This window comes from Brassica rapa, chromosome A02 (assembly GCF_000309985.2).
Source record: "Brassica rapa cultivar Chiifu-401-42 chromosome A02, CAAS_Brap_v3.01, whole genome shotgun sequence".
Classification (NCBI taxonomy): domain Eukaryota; kingdom Viridiplantae; phylum Streptophyta; class Magnoliopsida; order Brassicales; family Brassicaceae; genus Brassica; species Brassica rapa.
Genome location: NC_024796.2, coordinates 20926564 through 20950501, shown reverse-complemented (window position 1 = coordinate 20950501; position 23938 = coordinate 20926564). Strand labels below are relative to the sequence as shown.

Below are 23938 nucleotides of genomic sequence, written 5' to 3'. Positions count from 1 at the left end.
TAAACCCTAAACATTTGAATAAATCTTAAACTCTAAATAAAAAACACTAAATACTAAAACCCTAAACTCTAAATCCTAAACCCTTGAGTGTTTTAGTGTTTAGTGATTTTGATTGAGAGTTTAGTATTTATCCAAGAGTTTAGAGTTTAACCAAAGGTTTATGATTTAGGATTTAGGGTTTAGAGATTAGGATTAAAAGTTTGTATTTTGATGATGACGTTAAAAATATTTTTTTTGTAATTACTACTATTTTTTATTTATTTATTTGTACCTTTTAATTTTTAAACATAATATAATTTGACAATATTTTGTTTTTTTTTTAAATATCGAATATAAAATAACACAATACTATTGGTTAATAAACCTTAGCGGGTGAGTCCAAGAATAAGTCTTAATTCTTAACCCTCAATAAAACTAGCATTTGTAGTGATTTACTTTATTTCCTCGTTAAAAGCCTATATATGCCTCCAACTGAAATTGTTAAAAATATTATGTCAACTAGGGGTTTTCTGGCGCTACGCGCCGGTTTTTCTATTATTAAATAGTTATATTATTAGAATCTTAATTCTTATATAAATTCGATATTTAGGTTTTTCAATGGATATTATGTTGCATCTATATTAATATGTTAAACATGATTAGAATATAATTGGTTCATAGCGGAAATCAAATACAAAACCAATTAAACGAACATATATCATGAGTAGGTACGTGCACATTTATTCGAAACCAAAAAACATAACCAAACAAAAAAAAAAGTTCATTTTGGGTTTGGATTTTATCAGTTATCCAAGAACCAAGGAACTGGAATCGTACGGTGCCCAAATTTCTAAAATATAATATATAAACTTATAAATTAATATCAACTATATTTAGTTTTAAAATAATCAAATAATTCACAAATACTATTTATAATCTGAAATATCCGAGTTACCAGAATAATTTTAATTTATCCAAAAATTTAAAATTATCTGAATTATCTAAAATTTTATCCGAGAACCTGAAAATCTAATACTTAATCTGAAAACTCAAAATTTGCGACTTTTTAACCTGAACTAACCAAAAAAAAAATAAAACCAAACGGGATCTTAATTATCTCGGATATTAGCCGGTTCATTACTTTGTTACATGAACGAATTGAGAACCAAAACCGGAAACGTCCCAAGTCTACAATCTTTTCCATTTTAAAATGTCTTTTAAAACATTATAATTAATTGGGTTTGATTGTAACTGATTTTAGCGGTCAATTAAAAAATGTTCCAAAAATAAATAAACCAAATCTTAAGTAAACATTTAGCAGTCTATAAGTCAAGTATTACATCACACTGATGGCCCTCTATGTTTTTATTTGTTTTTTCAAAATTTTGTGGGGATTATGTTTCTTTTAGGCAAGCTTTTGGGTCTCTGTCTAGCGTAGTTATGTAATACTCTTATATCTACGATCTATATAAGTTACGCTTTATAAAAGATGTTTGTATATTTAATTTATGCAATACCAAGTGTGTATACAGTTATTTATATGTATGCTCATTCCTCTACTCTGCTGTAATGATTTCATTTCAAAACTCTGTTTTTATTAATTTTATACTCATACAGTAAGTATTTCATGTTTTCACATACCGGAAACATACTTGAAGTAAGTTAAAAAATATATAAACGAACTCCTACAATGACTATATATAAAATAATAGATTATAGTCCTAGCTACATCATTCACAATTTACAAATTGCAGAATATGTATAACTTTGTCAAAACAATATTTTTCTTTATTTAAAGTCACTTTTACTTAACCTCATCCACAGAGGTAGAAAACCACATAAGACTCTGAAAGTTACCAATCTGAATTGATCACCGGACTTGAAACGGAGAGCAAAGCGAGCAGACCAGATGCGTCTACGCCAATGACTGCAATATCACATACAGAACATACGCTTTCTTCCTGGGTTGGTAGAAACCGGGCGGTGAAGGACATGACACATCCTTTTGTCCTATGCAGATCGGGATATAAGTTGACCTGCATATCACAAACGGGTTTTTAAGTCGTAGTTAAGCTTGGTTTCATGGGTCATGTTGCGTTTAGGGATTTGCACAACTTGTGTAGCTGTAGCCATCTTGGCCTAGCTCGCTAGATTTGGGTTAGTGCCAAAGAATCTTCTGGAAGCAATGGCAAGGTTCTTTGGCTTGTAGGAGACGCCCATTGCAGTAAGCAGTGCGCACCGTAACTGAGGTGGTTGGAGGTTGCAGTAAAGTACAAAATCATCTCAAAATCAACATAAAATTCATGTGGTTTGACCACTTTCAAAGACTATCACAGTCTTATGCATCTGATAAGAGAAATTCAAGTGGACATATTAAAAACCAACCATTAGTGTTTGCTCATAGTCATAGAAGCTAAAGAGCATTATTGTGATCAATATGCTTATTTCATTGGCTGAATCAGATGGAGAAAAGCATCATCTGCAGGAAATACAATAACACATTGATCAAGCTACAACCATACTAATCATTAGTCCTAAAAAATACTTCACATACACTTAACCGCAATGCAAAATACAATTAAAAAAATTAGCTCCACAAACGACACCTCATAAGAACAAATATAGGTGAAGTATTTTTTAATTACATGGTATCAGTTTTAGGAACGTCAATTTTAGGGATTCTCTTACGCTATAATATAGGTGGAGTATCAGAAATGTAGAAAAGAAAAAAATAATGTTGACCTTTATAAAGAAACATGAACTTGAACTTAAATTTCAAGGCGAGAAAGAATCAATATCATATTATATCATACTGGCCGAAACAGAATCCAAATGACTAAAATATTTATAGAAAGATAGAAGCAATACCCGTAGATCTTTTGATGCCATGAATGGATTTCAGGGGTTATTTGGAGAGCTTTGGTTTTGTCATTGGATTGTGGAAGAGAAGGTGTTATGAGCTTTCTAAGTAATTTGTTGTCTGAAGTCTGAACAAAGCTAATATTGCCTCTGTACGACAAATTAAAAAAAATGCAGGAAAAACATTAGGAACCACACATGTCACAGGAGAAAGATAAGCATCAATGAAGTAAAAGCAAGCAGGGTAGGAAAAAAAATGCCCAGTATTTGTAGAGGTCAAAATCTGTAACATCTACACAGATAAGCATGTCCATTTACGATAAATTAACAGGCACCGCTGTAACAAATCTTTTTCTTAAAATATAGCAACACCAAAGTTTAATAAGCAAGAGATGGGAAGTCACCATTTTTGTAGGCTGTGTTCCAAGGAATGGATTGTTTGCTAGAGCAAAGTTATGGTCCTCAATTTATAGGATTGAAAATAATGACGTTGAAAAGACGAGAGATAAGTGAGAATTAAATGAAAGGATTAATGAAAGGAAAACTCAGAATAAATATCAGAGCAAAGATTCTTGGGACGTTACGTTGTCGACTTTCGGTCAAGAGGCAGGGAAGAAGAAGAACGACCAAGAAGAAAAATAACCTAATCATATTTAGGCCTATATTAATCACACAAAAGCCCAACCTATTTGGTGAGACAAACACACAGACGTAAGCGACGCGCTCGCAGAGAAGGGAGAGTAGGCATGGGCATTTGGGGTCTCAATCGGGTTTCGGTTATATCCATTCGGATTTTGGTTTTTTGGGTTTATCAAAATCAACCCCATTCGGGTTATATAAAAGTTCGGTTCGGGACCGGATCGGGTTATATCGGGTTCGGATCGGGGTTAGTAAATCTTCAAAGAACCGGTATAACCCATTGTACTTTCGGATTCGGGTCCCAATCGGTTCTTCGGTTTAAAAATACATGATTTGTACCTATTTTGTAACTAAAACATAAATGAAATCGGTTCTTCGGATTTAAAATACATGATTTGTACATATTTTAATAGCCAAAACATAAGTAAAATCGATTCAAAAATAAGAAAAAACATCAAACGTGATCATTCAAAATTAAGCGAAAAATAAACATAGTTAGTGATAGAAAGAAAACCAGATAAATGAAATTATAAAACAAAAATTAAGTTCTCATAAAATGAGAAACATTATTCAATGAAAACAAAACCAAAATAAAAAAACTTGAGGCTTCAACCGCCACATTCTACCATCAACCTTCATGTAATAAATAATTATTTTAGAAGTTCAATAATATCTTAAAGTATTTTGGATACATATTAAGAATTAAAATCATATTTAGTAGAAGTTCTTTTTGTGATTATAAATGTTTCGGGTTCTATCGGATATCCATTTAGGTCCGGGTTTGGTTCGGATAATACCCATAACCCAATATACCAAAAAACAGGATCCATTCGGTATTTATGTCGGGTTCGGATCGGTTCGGATTTGTTTTTATCGGATCGGGTTCGGTTCGGATTTTCGGGTTCGGTTTATTTGCCCAGCCCTAAGGGAGAGTGTGAGAAACACCGATCCACTCCCGAGCCGACACATGTCAAAAAAAGCCCCCTCTCTTTTGGTGTCGTGGAGGCTTGTGTGCATCACACAAGTCACAAGTCAACTTTATATATAAAGATAAGAAGAAACGGTAAAAGTTTTTTTTTCTTTTCAAAATGATCGTTTACGCGTGCTCGTTTCTGTTATGTTGTACATTTTCTTGTACAGTGAAAACTTCTTATGAATTTATCTTTGTTATTCAATCAAATCTTATATCTGATCTTAAAAATACTAATTAATATTCAGTCAACTTATATTACACGGAAATATGCTACTACTTACCAAGAACCATTCGGGCGTATTAAATCCATAGATTGTTAGAAAAATCAAATCGTAAGAAATTTTAAACGGAGTTATGGCAGTTAATTTTTTTGGGTATTTGTGAAAACTTTCTAACAATTTTCTGACGAAATTAGAAAACCCGTTACCACCAAGTATTTCCATTCATATGAAATGGTTATATATAAAACATACCAAATGGTTATTTTCTGTTAGGCTTTAGTTTGTTTTTTCTATTTTTGGTTCCAGAAATATAAGATCCTATCGGATATTTAAGAAATTTGGTTCATATGAAATGGTTATATATAAAACATACCAAATGGTTATTTTTGGTTAGGCTTTAGTTTATTTTTTTTATTTCTGTCTCCAGAAATATAAGATCCGATCGGATATTTAAGAAATTTGGTCCGGTTTTAGTTTCGTTCTCCGATTAGGTACAGTTCAGTTTTTTGGTTCCGGTTAATTGTGTTCATTCTCTTAAAAAATTATCGTTAATGAACGGAACGAGTAATATCTACATTTTTTATTTCTTAAATGCATTTCTCTCATACAGTTACTTTTTACGTTCTTCATTTCAAAATGGATTCCTTATAATTGGTACTAGATTTTTCACCCGCACATCCGTGCGGGTAGATTTTTATTTTATAAATATATAACGGATACCATCGCAAAATTTTAAAAGATATGATTTACATTTTAGTGTTATGTATTGTGTAAATCTATAATGTTATTGGTTATGTTTCTTGTTCGATATTATTAATGTATAATGATTTGTTTTATACATTTTACTTTCTTATTAATTGTTATTATATATAAATATATTTTTGAGTTTGGTAAAATAAATTCATAGTATGAAGTAAAAAAATTGAGAAACTCCTTTATTTTTTCTAATTTTTACAGACTGAATATAACACATTTCAAAATTTTATTTAGTTATACTATAGAACTGATATTTTCTTAACATAATTTATATTTCTATGTTATTTATTTTAGTATATTGTGAGATTTTATAGTAAATACATTATAATAATACTATATTATTAATTATGAAATCAATCGCTGTATTAATTTAAAAATATTTTAAAATTTTATTAAAATTTTGTTAGGTTTTTCAACATATTTTGTTATAAGTAAAATAAAATTTAAATTTATAGTTAAAATTTATTTATTAATATCTATATAATTTATAAGATTTTTAGAAATGTTATATATTAAATAGATTAACTTAAATAGTCAAATATGTAATTGATGAAATAGACCTAGTATGAATTTTATGGTATTTTTTTAATAAAGATGATATAGAATATAATTATAAAATTTGAAAAATAACATACACTTTTATTTTATTTTGTTTTATAATAAAATCTTATTTAAATTAATGTATAATAGTATATATTATTAATCACGAAATTAATCAATGGTATTAGTTTAAATAAAATATTTTAAATTTTTAGAAAGATTTTGTTAGATTTTTTCTCAACATTTTGTTATAACTTAAGATAAAATTTAAATTTACAGTTAAAATTGATTTATTATTAATATCTTTATATATTTAATAGATTAATGTAAATAATTAAATAAATGTAATTAATGAAATGAATCTAATAAGGCTAGTATGACTTTTTTTATGGTAGATAAAAATGATACTTCTCTTTTAATAGAGAAGATATTAACTAATTTCCATAGATATCAAGATTCACAAATATACTGCAAATATACATATTCCCAAACTTCACTTATATAACTTTACCATTATAGAATCGTTTAAACCAAACAGAGTTGAACATCCATGGCATCACCATCACATAGATATTTTGCCATCTTAGCTCTTTTCGCAGTCTCCCTCAAGTTTTCTTATAGCCAAAATGTCACAATAGAGGACAATGGCTGGGGTTACGCCGGTGTTACTTGGTACGGTGAAGCTGGCGGCGCCGGTAGCACCGGTACGTATTACTATATATTATTTCTATACTTTAACAGTATATATATATATATATGTATGTTATTTTTCTTTTTTGAATAATTTGATTATGTTACTTTACTTTCGGATAGGAGGAGCTTGTGGATATGGTTTTGCAGTTGCCAATCCACCGTTTTACGGGATGGTTTCAGCTGGAGGTCCTTCCCTGTTCAACAATGGAAAAGGATGTGGAACATGTTACCAGGTAGATTGGTATTGATCTTAATTTTAACGTAAAGATCTATGTATTAAAATATTTAAAGGAATCACTTAGCATACATGCAAGTCTTAATGTCATACCAGGTTTGTGTGTTCTTATTAGGTTGTGTGCTTAGAGAATCCAGCGTGTTCGATGAGACCAATAAGGGTGACGATAACAGACGAGTGTCCAGGTGGTCCTTGCGCCTCTGAACCAGCCCACTTTGACCTTAGTGGAAAAGCCATTGGTGCCTTAGCCAGACATGGCCAAGCCGATCAACTTCGAGCTGCTGGTGTTCTACGTGTTGTTTACAGACGGTACGTACAAACGTAATGATGTTGTTGTTTGTCAGTGTTTCACTAAGGCAAATTACAAAAACAAAAAGAAGCTTATATCAGTTTTATAAGGATAAAAACATACAACTTATATTTGATTATTATTATTTTTTGCTAAAATTTGTATTTTTTATTTTTTATTTATTGTGTTTCAGTGTTCCGTGTTCATATAGAGAGAGTTCATATAGTTGGTCTACGATAGCTCTCCATATTGACGCTGGGGCAAATCCATACTACATTGCATTTGTTGTGGAGTACGAAAATGGCGACGGAGATTTGGCCTCCGTTGAGATTCAACCGGCCGGTGGAAGTTTTATCCCTATGCAAGAAATGAGGTCCGCCGTGTGGAAGTTAAACTCCGGCAGCGCTCTGATAGGCCCGTTCAACATTAGACTTACTTCTGGCGAGACTGGTAACGTAATTGTCGCTCAGACTGTTATTCCAGTGAATTGGAGAGCTGATGAGACTTATCGATCGATCGTCAACTTTTAAAGTTTTTTACTTTTTAGAGTTATTTTTTCCTTTTGTTCTCATTCATTGTTCTCGCTAGTATCCATATCAGCGCCCATCTTATTTATTTGATTATTATGTTCTTTATCAAATAATGGTCTTGCAATACGATTTTTTTTTTTTTGGCAGTTAGTTCATCAAGAGAATTGGTTCTAAAATTTGTTTATCTATCAATAAGATCATCAATAAAGAAAGCCATGAAAACAAATCAAGAAGAATATTGCTACTAATAAAAATGTCCATTTTTGCGCATACCTCAGATTTTTGCAATAACTAGTAATTAGGGGGGATGAGGTTATTGGGAGATAAATTTGTGTAGAGTTTATAAATTTTAATAGATTTTCAAATTAATGTGGATTAGGAAAATATATACACATTGACTTACGAAATATGATCATAATTTTTCTAGATTTCTACTTCATGAATTTTTTTTTTATAATTCATTTTGTAAATTAAATATATGGTTGAGATATTTAAAATATATTGTTTAGGATTTTAAAAATAATTGGGGGGGGGGGAGATTACTGGGAGATAAATTTTTGTAGAGTTTATAAATTTTAATAGATTTTCAAATTTATATGGATTAGGAAAATATATACACACATTGACTTACGAAATTTGATTATAACTTTTCTAGATTTCTACTTCATGAATTTATATTATTTATTTTTCAAATTCATTTTGTAAATTAAATATATGGTTGAGAAATTTAAAATATATTTTTTAGGATTTTAAAAATAATTAGGGTGGGGGGGAGAGGTTATTGGGAGATAAATTTGTGTATAGTTTATAAATTTAAGGGCTAATTGGCTCAGTAGCCACATTTCGGTGATAAGTCAAGAAAATGGACAAGATTTTGACATAATGCAGTCGTTCGCTTTTTACCTTCTTTTCTGTCGGTTATGTCGTTATACATAACAAGTTACCGGTTCCAACTCATAGAAAAAACGACGTGGTGATTTTGTGTCCCATAATATCAATGAGACACTTTAGGAAGCGCGTGGGTAAATCATATTCAAAATCAAAGGAAGAAATAGATGGAGAGAGACGAATTGATGAAAAGCTTAAATGTGAAAGAAACAACGTTGTTTAACGGAGAATGCAAGAATGTAGTTCCATACTATATATTGTAGATAGAATAATATAAGTACAAATATATGGGAGACGTTTCCATTCCACATGACTAACGTAGAATAGAACCGTGTTTGTAATTTATGAGTGATTGATTTCCACCAATGTGAAAGAAACAACGTTGTTTAACGGAGAATGCAAGAATGTAGTTCCATACTATATATTGTAGATAGAATAATATAAGTACAAATATATGGGAGACATTTCCATTCCACATGACTAACGTAGAATAGAACCCTGTTTGTAATTTAATATAATCACGAACAAAGACGGTTGAGTGGGCGGTTGGAGGAAGCCACGTAAACAGGTAGAGTTAATAAAGATATTTTTACTGTATGGAATTAAACAAGTGGTGTAAATTAGTAGTTGTATCAATAAATGTTGTATTCCATCTACTTATCAGTGTAAGTCCATCTGAAGAACCTCATAAAATTTAAAATTAAGGGAGATGGTAAGAGAACACATGAAAGTCAACAGTAAACCCAACTTAGAAAAATATAAACCCCAATCACAGTACTAGATATGTGTTGTAGTGTTACGTACACATTTGCACCGTCCATTACGAGGACAGTTAATTTCCTATAGACACATTCCTTTTTAAAATGCTATGCTAGTTATATTACATCCACAACTGGGAAACATGTAATACAAAGCTAAGAGGAACGAGTATACATCATTTGGAAGTAAACACTAAATCCAAGTTAGAGAAATATAAACCCCAATCCATTGGCAAATCAACCCCAAATTCGTTGGCAATAGGAAACGTAGGGAGAAGCTCATGTACAATTTTCTATTCCATATAATATAAACTATGTTATTTTCTATTTTTCATATTCTATATAGGAGTATTTTACATACAATATAAATCTAATGGGGATGGTAAGAGAACATTTGAAATTAAACACTGAACCCCACAAGAAAACATAAAACACAATCCATTACTAGATATGTGGTATATTGTTACGTACATATTTGCCTTATTCATAATTTCAATGCTGCTTTTGCCATAGTTCAGCAAGGATGGAGCAATATGAAATACAAATGTAATGGGAATGGTAAGATAACATGTGAAAGAAAAAACTAAACCTAAAGTAGAGAAATATAAACCCTAATCCATTGGCAATCCAACTATTGGGACACTTAAACCCACCTACCATTGGGTTCACAGCCTTTTCTTGCCAGTGGGTTCGCAACCTGTCTCAAACAATCTACTTGGAAACTCAAACTCATCCATACCTAACCTGAAGAACAAAAAGTAAGAGTCTCAAAGAGTGAAGATGGTTCACAATGTAATATGCAATATAGAAATCAATAATGAGGTAAAGTGAGTAAGAACCGGCAACCGAGTGGAACAGTATATCATGTGAACGTACCATTCCATGTGGAATGGAATATGATGAACCGAATACTATTGCACTTAATATGAGACGCATCAGGCAAAGTATATAGATACGGTAATAGACTTAACATATATGTGTTGCATATTGCATTCCACAAAATAGTCGATATTTCTACACCATGAACTATGGATAACAGAGACAGAAACTCCAAATGAAGCATAAAGTAGATTAACAACATCAGACTAAAGCACCTCCGAACGCAAAGTGAAACAAATCAAACATTATCACAAGCGATACTATCCTACATGGAATGGTTGAATTGGATACGAATACTATAACATTCAAAATAGAAACAGATCTAAAATTTCATACTACGTGTACTGACGTACCAAATCTCAGCAATCATATTCTACACATCTTCGTATAGATTACTACACCAGATAGATTGCATCATCGACATGAAACAATTCAAATTTAAGAAACCCTCATACAACCCGAGAAAACTCGAACCCTATATCGATTTGATAAAGTCCGATATGCTGCACCAGAATTCTGTAACCGGAACAATTGTTGGTTTACAACAGAAACGATGATACAAACTTAACAATTAAAAACCCTAATTTTGCCAAGATCTAAAATAAAATATGAGAAACAAAGACGAAGCAGAAAGGGAAAGAACTTACGGCGTTGTCAAAGATCTGAGAAACCCGATACTCTGTCAAGTTGGAGATGCCGGCGGTGTTACTCCCCTCCGCCGAGACCGTCGCGCAAAACCAAACCACCGACGCCCGTAGAGCCCAAGCCGATTAGAAGAGAAAACGACGGAGATGAAAACTTGAGTGCAGTGAGAGACGAGCCGTAGGAGGAGATAAGCAGCAAAGTGTTTTAGAATTCCAGAAACACCCGATGAAGAAAGTGAGAATGAGAGGTTGTGTGGAAAGGGAGAAGACACGAGTAACTTTGAGCAGTAAAGTTTTTTTTTTTATTTATTTATGAGGTAGCAGGTTAGCCGGTTAATTAGAAAGGGTATCATAGTATTATTATGTATATATGACGCCGTCTATATATATGTTAGGTAAAAGCACCAGTGTGTGAATTACCTTTTTTTTTTCAGGTCTATAGCCCCCAATTTCCCTAAATTTAATATGTGTAAAATAAACTAATTACTTGAACCAAACTCCCAAAAGGCGACGGCGACAAAAATGCGAAATTAGGGTTTGGATGATTGATCGCGATTGGGAACCGGGTGCTCAGCGGTTGTTAAAGATTCAAGGGAGATTATATGGAATCGGTAAATCTCAGGGGATCTGCGGAACAGAAGTTTGGTAATGGTGTTTGCAAAGAGACTCTATGGAAACTGGTTTGGGACGGAGATATGATTGAGATCTATCGGAAATTAGGAGCAGAGAGGAGCCACGCAAAGAAGGTGAGTGTTTATACTTGGTGGGAGTGATAGGGGGAGGTTACAACAGGAGGTGGAGAAGTCTCTGAAACCAATTACCCCGACCGGACCTGCGCAGGCAACATCCCAACTTCCCGGTGATCATGATCAGGTAACGCCAAATCTTGAAGTGATGGAAAATGGATTGGATCTAGTTAGTCAGTATCTGGAAGATGGAACTAATGCTATAGACAAGGATAAGATCAATGAGGATTTAGAATGGTCTAAGGAGAAAGGAATCGAATCACACTGGGATGGAGACAGATGCGGTGTTGGAGCTTGCTGAGGAGTTCCAAACCCTCACAGACGGAGAAGGAAAGGACATGGGGCAGGTTGAGGCAACAGAAGAAGAAGACTGGACTGCGTAAACCATTGTTCTCAGTTGCAGGTGGAAGTAACTCGAAGTTTGTTCAAGTTCTCATGTCACCCCGCAACGGAGGAGGCGCTAGGCCAGTGGAAGAAAAGGGTCCCTCATACCCCAGTTACCTAAACCTTAAGATTTTATGCTATGGGGATGGGAGGGTTTTTTTAGTTCTTTTCTTTTTGTTGTTTCAATAAGCTCTATGAGCATCTTAAGTTTTATATTATGGTCTTGTTGGTTTTTGGAAATTTTTCCAATTTGGTGTGGCAAGTTTGTTTCTTGGAATTTATGGAATAAAAATGGATGTTTTGGTTATTGGATTTGGTTCATGTGGTCGTTGATAGGTGGTCCAAATGTAGTTGATGCAGAGTTATGTATAAGGTTTGATTTTTTTGCATGGGACACAAGGACAGGAACTGGTTCACTTGTGGTTGCTTGGTATCGGGAAGTAGCTCAGGATTGAGCAGCTTGGCTTTGTTATTTTAACACAAGTGTTTGGGCTCGTCTCTTTAAACCAGTCGCAGACAAGCTGGTTGGAGAGGAGCCGAGTGTTAATACTCGAAACGAAGGAGAAGATATGGCAACGAAATTATGTTAAATGGTTTAATAAGTCTTGTTGCAAGAGAGATTTTTGTGCCGTTTATATACTGGCTCGCATGGTTGAGATACAGCATGGTGCGTTAGAGATGGCATTAAGGATTTTAGGAGCTTAACTCCATATGCCCCTCTAGGAAAAAAATCATTCTCCTTATCCCTCCTCTATTCTCACTACCCTTCTCTCCTTGTGATTCCCAAATTAACCTTTCAATTTTTTATATTAAATCTGTAACTAACTAGACCCCACAATAAACCTTAGCCAATAAAAATTCTCTACTCTCTTTCTTCTTCAACCTGCAATATTTCTTATTTTACTCCATTAACGTGAATGAAGCTTCATAGAACATGCAATATATGTCCGTTTTTCATGAAATTTATTGTGGAATATCTTTAAAATTAGATGTATATCAAGAATAATGTGAATAATGTAAGAATTGCTGAGATTTTCAAAAGATTAAAAATGAGTTTTAAAACTGTGTTTTCTGAATTTCAGCTTTTCCAGATGCGTTTTTGAAGAATTTGTTTCTAGAATATCATTAAAATGAAATATACATCATGGGTAATGTAAATAATATAAGATTTGATGAGTATTTTGAGAGATTGAAAATGAATTTTAAAACTGTGTTTATAGGTTAGTGGGTTTATTTTGTCAGTTTTTGGTGTTTTTTTAGGAATATCATTAAAAAGATATGTTAGGTTGCACAGGTACGTGTACTGGTAGCCGTCTCGAATACCGTAAACATCTCTGAAACAGGAACAGCACGGGAACACGTCGGAAACGTCCCGATGACGTTTCAAGCAAGAGGGAAACGGCAATCTGTTGATGAGGACGGAAGGGTTTGGATACATGCTTTAAATCACGCGTTCCCTTAGGCACTAATCTTATATAGGAAAACCTATGGTACTGCAAATTTACAAACCAAACACAATCACTTCTTTAAATGAAGAAGACGGACGTCAAAAAAAAAAAAACGAAGAAGACGACGATATGTGGCTTTTCAGTTGACCCATTATATTATATATTTTTAACCATATTTATTTTAAAAATAATAATATCTTTTTTATAAAATTTAAATAGCAAAAGGGTGTGACTAACATTAAACTAGATTGATTGCTATTATCAAAACAACAAGTGATTTGGTGATTAAAATTTGCTAAGTTCATAATAATAAGACAATTTTTTCTATTGCAAACTAACCATAAGAGACCAAACTAACTAAAATAGAGTAAACAAACCATAACAGACCATAACGGACCAAACTAACTAAAACAGAGTAAATAACTAGACCTTGTATAACTCTTAAACTTAACTTATAACGTACGTGTATATATATATTACTGCCGTATCTATTCTCATACCCGAACTAACTTTTTTAGTTTTGTCGTTTTCCGTCCTTGTTTCCGTCCCTGTTTACAGTCTCCGTACCAGTATTAGGGCTGCTTAGATAAAATGTATATCATGGATAATGTAATTACAGTAAGATTTAATTGAAATTTAGAGATATATAAATCGATTTTAAAACTGTATTTTATGGGTTTTGGGTATTTTACTTCATTATGAGGTATAGTAGGATCTTAAAATGGTCATATAATATGATAGTAGTCATCTTAGAAATTGACTAGAATTACTGGTTTTATTATGTTTAATATGGACTACTAGGATTGATGGTTTTATTATGTGTAATATGGACTACTAGGATTACTGGTTTTATTATGTTTAATATGAATTACTAGGATTACTGATTTTATTATGTGTAATTTGAAACTCCTATATATTGTAAATAGTAAATATATTTAGCACATAGTAATAAGACTATCAAAACTAGTAGTAGACTATGTATATAGTGAACACGACTATTAAAACAATTTAGATTATTATTTTCTATAGTTTTAGGAAGATTAGTTGATGATTTATCATTTTTCCAAGATGATTCCTTAACTTTCATGGTTGTTGTGTGAATTGTAAGGCTATAGTAAGAAGAATCTATGAAAATAATTATTTTTGACGATTTGCTTATGTAATACTATTGTTTAATGACATTCATTGTATAAAATCATTGGTTTTACTACAAAATATTTAATTTTGACATGGTTTTACTAAAAAAGTTTCAAATTTGCCAAAATATTACTATGTGTAACGTAGTATTACTACTACCTTGAAGATTACCAAGAATTACTAACTGTAAATAGAATTTTAAATTTATGTATACATGGACATGGTTTGCACGATTTGCATGAGTACTTTTTAAATTATTATTTTCACATGTATGTTTTACATGTGCTTTTCATTTTACATGTAAACATTTTTTTATTATTTTTTGAATTTTAGACATGTTAAAGCTAGTAAAACAAGTTGTCCATATAACACATTTTTGAACATAGTTTACCCTGTAAATTTAGTTATTCACACCCGTTTTCCAACACATACTCAATAGTGCTAGTTGTTATTTCCTTGTTCTTTTGCTTCTTCTCCATAATAGCAAATAAAAAATACTAATGAAACAATGTACTGAATAATAATATTTTTCTTTTCGGTTTATGTTACAAAAAGAAATATTTGGGTTTTCGAATTTCCTTTTTTCCATGTATTTGTAAGAGATCAGCATATAAAAAAAATGTTGTTAGGGAGGATGTTGGAGCTGTCACGTTACGGCCTTATCAACTGTTTCACTTTGAGACGTTTAAACCCGCCAACAAAATGATTCTCATTCTTCATCCTCACGTCACTATGTTGCTGCTCATTAGTTTCTTTTCTGCTTGAACTACTAACATTTCTTCTTCTTGTCTGCTAATACTACTGCTAAGACTATATCTTCCTTTGTGGTACCTATGCCATTTCTTCAATCTTTTATGTTCTTATTCTTATATGAAAATACACAAGAAAATCGTCAAGATTTGTACAATGACTGCAACAAAAATAATTGTAAATAATGATGTGATATTTTGTGTACCTGATGATGCTCAGAGTCTCTTGTGGCCAAAACAACTGTTCTGCTCTCCAATTTCAATGACAAACGGCGATAACCGAAACTCCATCAAGATATGAACACACATAACCGAAACTCCATCAAGCTGAATTAGAAAGAAATCAAAGTGTATGTATTTGAAAAAACCACGATATTTTTTTTCTTTTAATGAAAAGAAGAAAAATACAAGAAGAAATCAAAGTGTATGTATTTGAAAAACCATAGACACATTTGTCTCAGTAGAGGGGTAATAAAAGAGCATGTGACTGTTGTCTGTAATGTACCTAATAACGAGACGCTTTATTTACTCGGCATTTGTTTGCTTTTACTTTTGTTAATCAGTCATCATGTGAAGTAGTATATTAAGTCGAATATTAGAGAAACTTAGGTAAACTAATATTATCCTTGATGCATTTTTTATCTTTCCAACATTACGTTCCTTTATCTCAAATTTCAGGAGAGCTTTATGCTATGTTTTCTAACTTTTAACATGCCTTTTGACACTAACGGGTCAGATTCATGTTCAACACGCCACCAAGCTTGACAATAAAAAAAAAAAGAACCAAACATGATTATAAAGTAAACTACGAACAACTGTTACCAATACAGAATCATAAAGAAGAAAGAAATAACAATAACAAAGATCCATAGAACACAAAGGTTCGTGTGGTAATACTGTAAAAGCATCACTAAGACATTGTACCATCAAATAGTAATTAAACCATAACTTAGGAAAATAACATAGCAACTAAAGAAAACTCAAAGAACAGAGAATGACAAAAGAAAAAGACGAATCATACCTAAAATCAGGATGATGAAGCAAAAGTAGTGGAAACCGAAAGATGCGCAAAAACCCTGCTGAAAAGCTCCCCTCTCCAAAGCTGCCAAAATCATCATAACAAAACTAGTAGGAAGATGAAGAGCGTCAGATGGAGTGTCGATTTCGATGGAGAATGAAGAAGAAACAAAGAGAATCACGGCTCCGTTCTAGGGTTTCAAGGTCGCCGTTTCTGTAGCACGAGAGAGAAGGGAGAAAGAGTTGGAGAAACAAAAGAGAAGAAGCGCAAAACGCAGCGTTTAGAGATCAAGTCGAAGAGGATCCGGATTCGATCCGATTGGGATTGGGTGGGTCGGGTAGATTAGGTTGGATCATGTAGTTAAATTATTTCATTAAGGGCATTGGTGTCTTTACACACCCTGGACCCACGTTTTCTATTTAAAAATAAATAAATATTAAACAATATTTTAATAAAGGGAGAAAAGATAATTTTTCAAGAGAGAGAGGGGCATTTGGAGTTAAACTCCAGGATTTTAATGGGAGTAGAGCAACGTCTTATTATTTTATTTGTGAAGACGTCTACTATGATGGCAGCATCGAAATTTTGGAGTTTTTTTTTTGTTATTTGGTGTCTTGGATTTAAAGGTATCATTAAACCCAAATTAGTTTTGCTTTCTAAAGCTTCTTTATATTTTTTTAAATGAGGATTTTTAGTTGGAATTGTCGAGATATAGGAAGCAAGTGGACCATAAGTTATCTACGAGAGATATGGCATAAACATAAACCGGATTTTTTATTTTTATCAGAAACAAAGTAGGAGCCAGAATTTGTTCAAGACTTTCAAGCACACATTAGTTTTGATAATTTGGTTACAGTAGAGCCAATAGGAAGGAGTGGTGATTTAGCGCTTTATTACAATAACTAGTTACCTCCCGTGCCAAGCACGGGTCAATTAATTTCACTATCATCCTATTTTTAACTAAAATTTTATTTTTGTTTGCAGAAATCATAAAATTGTAAAGCTTATCAATATATCATAATAAATTATTTATTTTTTCACATATTTCCTAAACCTAAATAACACATGGGAACATAAAATTCATTGTATAAAGGTATAAATTTCATAGAACATGTTTAATCTATAAATGTATATAAATCTATTAAATGAATATTTACCTGCTTTTCATATCTGAATTATATATCTACAAAAAAAATTATAGCTTGATTGGAAAAGTTAATAAACTTTAAATAATATATACATAAAATAGTTAGTAAATAGAAATCAATAGCACGCTGATTTTTTCTATTTCCCTTTCAAGTTTTTTTTTTATCATGTTTTACCACAAAAGATTTTTCAAAAAGCTTTGGATTTCATAATTATAAATAAAAATGTGTTTACCTTTTTCCACAAGAATATACCTTTTAATATTAAGAATAACTTCATGTCTCCGATAATAGTACTTTACGAAAAAAGCCCAGATTTTCTATTATGCTGTGAACAATAAAGTTATAAAATAGAAGTGTAATCTGAGAAAACCTTCAACTTGACTCATGCAGAAGGAATGATATAGAATTATTTTCAGAATAAGAGAAGAAGTTGTTAGAATAAAGATCTTTGCTATACTCAAAATAAAACGACAAAGAAAATGGAACGATAGAGAAGAAGAGGAGAATAAGATTACAGAAAATTAAATGCTGAGACTCAAAAAACTCGTTACGTGGTAACAACGACTCCTCTGCAAAAGAAAAAAACTAAAAAGAATTCAAAATTGCATAACGAATAAATGCTGAGACTCAAAAAATTATTACTTACTCATTTGCTAAACAACTATAGGAACTTGTCTGCACCACCAATGTATACCAGCGAATTTTCAGAAGCCATCTATAACTTCGCTTCTTCCGCAGCTTCAAAAACTTTTTAAGATAAGAAAAATCAAAAGCCTTTCTTAAAAAAAGATAATTATAGGAAAGACACAAGCATCGGTTGTGGAAGAAAGTAAACCATTTGAAAAAAAATTGTAAACAAATTTGTTATCTGAGTGATTCTAGTGTCATTTGTTTTAGTGTAGGGAGTTGAGATCGTGTTGTAGTGGTTGAGACAATTAAACTGTTTTTGCTTGCTTCATTTTACGTGGAAAATATTTTAATTGTTTTTTTTTTGTAAACTTTTGCCAAGTGTCAAATTTTTATTTGCTATGCGACTTGCGCTTTAGTATATAAAAGATGATTATCAGGTCTATGTCTTATATTCTAGTAAAAGAATGATCGATGTGGAAGCGGTGGCACTTGGGAAAATGGTTTATCTTACGTTTGTATATGGGGATCCAGTTCCAAAGCTAAGGGAACAAATATGAGAACGATTGACTAGATATGGATTTCCTGATCAGAACCTTGGTTTATCATTGGTGATTTAAATGAGATAACGGGAAATCATGAAAAGGAAGGAGAATCTTTGCAAAGTGCGGACACATTCATTCATTTTAACAATATGATACGGAATAGTGGTTTATTGGAATTTCTGGCTAGGGGAAATAAAATGTCGTGGCGAGGGAGACGGGGAAAAGGAAACGGGGCAGTGACGGTAAGGTGTCGTCTAGATCAAGCTTTAGAAAATGAGGAGTGGCATACTTTGTTTCCATGTTCTTATACAGAATATCTAGGGATGGTGGAATTTGATCAACGGCATGTGGTGGCTTACCTAGAAGATAAAGTTTCTAGAAGAAAAGGGCAGTTTCGATAAAAGAAGACCTTCTGGAATCAATTACAATGGGCTGGTCAGAGCCTAGGGAAGGCAATGAGGTTGGGATTGTGGAAAAGATTAACAATTGTAGAAGCAAAATTGCTAAATGGCGGATAAATAACCCACCATATGGAAAGGAAAAAATAAATGATTTACAGAAAGCTCTAGAGGAGGTACAAACAAATAACTATAGATCTCAAGAGGATATTTTAGAGATTCCCAGGAAGTTACAAGAGATATATAAGGACGAAGAGGAGTATTGGCACCAGAAAAGTAGGAATACATGGTATTCTTCCGGGGATCTTAATACAAAATTTTATCATGTTTTAACTAAGCAACAATGGGTCCGTAATAGGATTGTAGGCTTACATGATGCTGCGGGTAACTGGATTACAGAAGATACTGGGGTGGAAAAGATGACAGTAGACTATTTTGAAGAGTTTTTTACTGCTACTTCACCAACGAAGTTTGATGATTTCCTCACAGAGGTAACACCAGGTATCACTCCTCAAATGAATCAACGTTTGCTGGGAATAGCAATGGAGAATGAGGTCAGAGAAGCCTTGTTTATGATGCATCCAGAGAAGGCACCAGGACCGGACAGCATGACAACTCTTTTTTTTTTTCCAACACTCCTGGCATATTATCAAGAAGGATTTGGTGGACATGGTGAATAATTTTTTGGTCTCTGGAATACTAGATCCAAGGTTAAATATTACTAATATCTGTATGATCCCAAAGACGTAGATGCCTACAAGGATGACGAAGTTGAAGCCAATTAGCCTATGTAATAGTGGGTGTATAATTATCTCGAAGGTTCTGTGTCAGCGATTGAAAATTTGTCTACCCTCACTTGTTTCCGAAACCCAATCGGCTTTTGTTCCCGGAAGGTTGATCTATGATAATATTCCTATAGCTCAGGAAATGTTTCATAGATTACGGACTAATAAGGCATGTCAAGGAAAATTTATGGCGATTAAAATGGATATGAGTAAAGCGTATGATAGAGTGGAGTGGGATTTTATCAAGGCTTTACTACAGAAGATGGGCTTTGATTTTCATTGGATTACATTAATGATGGAATGTATATCATCGGTTCAATATCGGGTTATGCTAAATGGTCAACCACGGGGTCTTATTGTTCCACAGAGGGGATTAAGACAAGAAGATTCTTTATCACCTTATTTATTTATCCTGTGTATTGAGGCTTTAATTGCAAATATTAAGAAAGTGGAACGAGGGTGATATTTAACGGGCATGAAGGTAGCTAGAGCATGTCCATCGATATCTCATTTGTTTTTCGCAGATGATAGCTTTTTCTTTTGCAAAGCTCAAAAAGAAGAGTGTCTTACCATTCTCATGATTTAAAGGAGTATGAAGTAGTATCCGACCAACTTATAAATTTTGATAAGTCTTCGATTCAATTTGGGCACAAAATAGAGGAATCGGCTAGACAGGAGTTGCGAGATATATTGGGCATCTATAATCTTGGAGGTATGGGGTCTTATCTAGGCCTTCCAGAAAATCAGGGGGTTCCAAGATACAAGTTTTTAGCTTTGCGCAGGACCGGTTAAATAATATGGTTAATGGATGGACTTTTTATAAAATTTTTACAAGACAAGGAAAGGAAGTGATTATTAAATCGGTGGTTACGGTATTGCCAAATCATTTGATGTCTTGGTATCGATTACCTAAGGCAACAGCCAAAAAATTGACGTACGCGGCCGCACAATTCTGGTGGAGCCCAGGGGGAAGCACGAGAGGTATGCACTGGAAATCATGGGATAAAGTATGTGTTAACAAGGAGGATGGAGGTTTAGGATTTAAGGACATCACTGACTTCAATACAGCGATGCTTGGTAAAAAATTATGGCGTCTAATTGAGAAGCCAAATACTTTATTTTCTCGAGTTTTCAAAGGTCGGTATTACAGGAATGCCTCACCCCTGGAACTCATTCGTTCATATTCTCCATCATATGGTTGGCGGAGTATAGTTTCTGCTAGATCTCTGGTAAGCGAAGGACTAATTAAAATGGTGGGATCAGGATCATCTATCTCTGTATGGAACGATCCATGGCTTCCAACCACTCGCCCGAGACCAGCAAATAAAAATCAACACAATTTCAACCCATACCTAACAGTGGATTCTCTTATTGATTCAACTTCGCGAACTTGGAAATCGAAGGTACTCCAGACTTTGATGGATCCCAAGGATGTGAAAACTATAGAAAGTATACCATTGAGTAGAACTCAGATGATGGATATGGATGGATGGAATTTTACAAAGAATGGGAAGTATACGGTTAAATCAGGATATCAGATAGAACGGGTTTACCCAGACAGGGAAAAACCACCTTTAATGTTTGGACCTACAGTTGATGCATTGAAGGCGTTCTGTTGGAAAATGCGGTGTCCTCCTAAAATAAAACATTTTCTATGGCTATTGGTGACAGGATGTATAGCAGTCAAGAAGAATCTGAAAGCGCGAGGAATATAAGAGGATATATGTTGTGCACGATGTGGAGCGGAGGAGGAATCGATTAACCATGTGTTTTTTGAATGTCCTCCAGCAATTCAGGTTTGTGCCCTATCCAAGATACCATCAAACCCATCTATTTTCCCAACATTTTCCCTCTTTACAAATATGGATCATCTTTTCTGGAGAGTTTCACCACAGATGGATGAGCATCAGTTTGCGTGGATTCTATGGTATATTTGGAAAGGAAGGATTAATAAAGTTTTCAGTAATTTGGACATGGATCCTAGGGATACACTCAAATTGGCAGAAACAGAGTCAACACTTTGGGCTGAGGCGCAAGTATTGAATGAAAACATGATAGTATCATCGGTTGAGGTTACGACTATCCCATCTATCACATGAAGATGGTGTTTCGCAGATGGTTCCTAGAAGGAGAATGATGTTTTTTCCGGACAAGGCTAGCTCTGTACTTTAGAAGGTTTTGTTGGTTTGTTGGGGGCGAGGAATGTCCGGGCTTGTTTAACTCCTCTGCATGCGGAGATGGAAGCATTACTCTGGGCAATGGAATGTACGAAGAACTTACGTCTATTTCAAGTTACGTTTGCAACAGATTGTTCTCAATTGGTGAAGATGGTTTCAGAACCAGAAGAATGACTAGCATTTGCAAGTTATTTGGAAGATATTAGAATCCTGAAAGGAAGCTTCATACGATCAGAGATTATCTAGGTACCAAGGACGCAAAATTCAATGGCGGATAGCCTAGCACGTAGTGCCAGGAAGCAACCGTCGTTCGTCGTTCACATGGATCAAGATCTCTCGGTGTGGGCCACATAGTCAATATGAATCTGTATAAGTCGATGACAAAAAAAAAGTTTATAAATTTTAATAAATTTTAATAGATTTTCAAATTTATGTGGATTAAAAAAATATATACACATTGACTTACAAAATTTGATCATAACTTTTCTAGATTTCTACTTCATGAATTTATATTATTTAGTTTTATAATTCATTTTGTAAATTAAATATATGGTTTGTAAATTTAAAATATATTGTTTAGGATTTTTAAAATAAACAAATAATACTTAAAATTTAAACTAAATCTTTTTAAAATAGTTTCAAAAAGAATTTGAATTTCAAAATAAATTTTCTTGGAAAAATGGCAAAAATATTTCTAAAAATTTGAAAACAAAATTTGAAAAAACTATATAAAGTTTGAATTCAAATACGTATGATTCAAAAACTATATAAAGTTTGAATTCAAATACGTATGATTCAAAAACTATATAAATATTTATTATTTATTTAGTGATAAAAAATAAAATATAATTATACATTCAAAAAGATAACTATATAAAATGTAATGATTATAATTTTGGACGTACAATTTGGGTTGAAAGGGCACAAGATATTTGGCAAAAAATGATTATTTTGTTTTCAAAACTTTTCTATCACATAAATTTTATAAATCTCATGGATACACATGATATTTTGAAAGTTAAGTCTTATGAGTAAAAAATGGAGAGGATTCATCTCCTAGTAACACTAGATTTAGTTATAATTAGAGAATCAATAATAACTAAAAAATTGAATAACAAGAGATTTTAATATATTTTAAAAATTCTCAAACTAATAATAAAGAATTTTACTAAGATTGTTAAAATCAATGAACCAATAACAATATAATCTCAAACTTTCCAACGTTGATGAGAATTCATTTGTAAATAAGCTCCCTAAATTAATATACTATATAGGTGCTCATATAATATCGAGAAAAGTATATGTATAATTACTATTTATGTTTATAATTACATGTGGAGTCATTTTCCACCTAAGGCACATTTTTATTATGTTCTTTGTCATTTATGTCCCCTAACTTAACTCTATAAAGCTAATCTCTCTCTCTCTCAACTTTCGCCATTGCCTTTTTCTCCTTCTTTACAGTCTTTTTTTTTGGTTTTCTCTTCTATTTTCCCTCATTCGTCCGATCAATATCACCACCGCAAGCGCCACCGTTCGTCCAAAAAAACCTCACCTCTGTTCGCCCGATCAAATCTCACCACCAACCCAACCCCAATGTCCAAAATCTCATGGCGAACCACAATCAGATCACCACAGAATGGACCACTGTTCGTCCTCGTCATCTTACAAAGCCAATTAATCATCTAAGTAATACAAGCACCACTACAAGCCTATTACTGACATTGTCGTCGTCTGCTCGTGCTCCCCCATCATGTCTTCTTGTGCTCCCCGATTGTTTTCAACTCAGGCCGTCATCCTCTATTCACTGCTGTGAAGCAGCTCAAATAAAAGCTCCAACCCACCATCAAGAACCGTTTGATTAATATATTTTTAGTTTTTTGGGATTCGAGC

At 33.0% G+C, this 23938-nt stretch overlaps 1 protein-coding gene and 1 long non-coding RNA gene across 4 annotated transcripts; one reads left to right on the top strand and one right to left on the bottom strand.

Moving 5' to 3' along the window:
- Positions 1-247: 247 nt before the first annotated feature.
- LOC108870495 lies at positions 248-3837 on the bottom strand. 2 transcript variants are annotated; one of them, XR_001957038.2, is made up of 3 exons: positions 3243-3837; positions 2848-2988; positions 248-2458 (listed from the first exon to the last, which is right to left on the bottom strand). It is a non-coding gene; the product is annotated as an uncharacterized LOC108870495 (long non-coding RNA). The 2 variants fall into 2 exon arrangements; XR_004455258.1 differs by having other exon boundaries at positions 248-2988.
- A 2349-nt stretch (positions 3838-6186) lies between these two features.
- On the top strand, positions 6187-12325 carry LOC103848829 (expansin-B4). 2 transcript variants are annotated; one of them, XM_009125653.3, is made up of 4 exons: positions 6187-6671; positions 6781-6893; positions 7011-7204; positions 7378-12325. In XM_009125653.3, the coding sequence occupies exons 1-4, from the start codon at positions 6518-6520 to the stop codon at positions 7712-7714; spliced, it is 798 nt and encodes a 265-aa protein (XP_009123901.1). In that variant the 5' UTR covers positions 6187-6517; the 3' UTR covers positions 7715-12325. The 2 variants fall into 2 exon arrangements, with proteins under 2 accessions (XP_009123901.1, XP_033140622.1); XM_033284731.1 differs by having other exon boundaries at positions 6187-6893.
- Positions 12326-23938: the final 11613 nt, after the last annotated feature.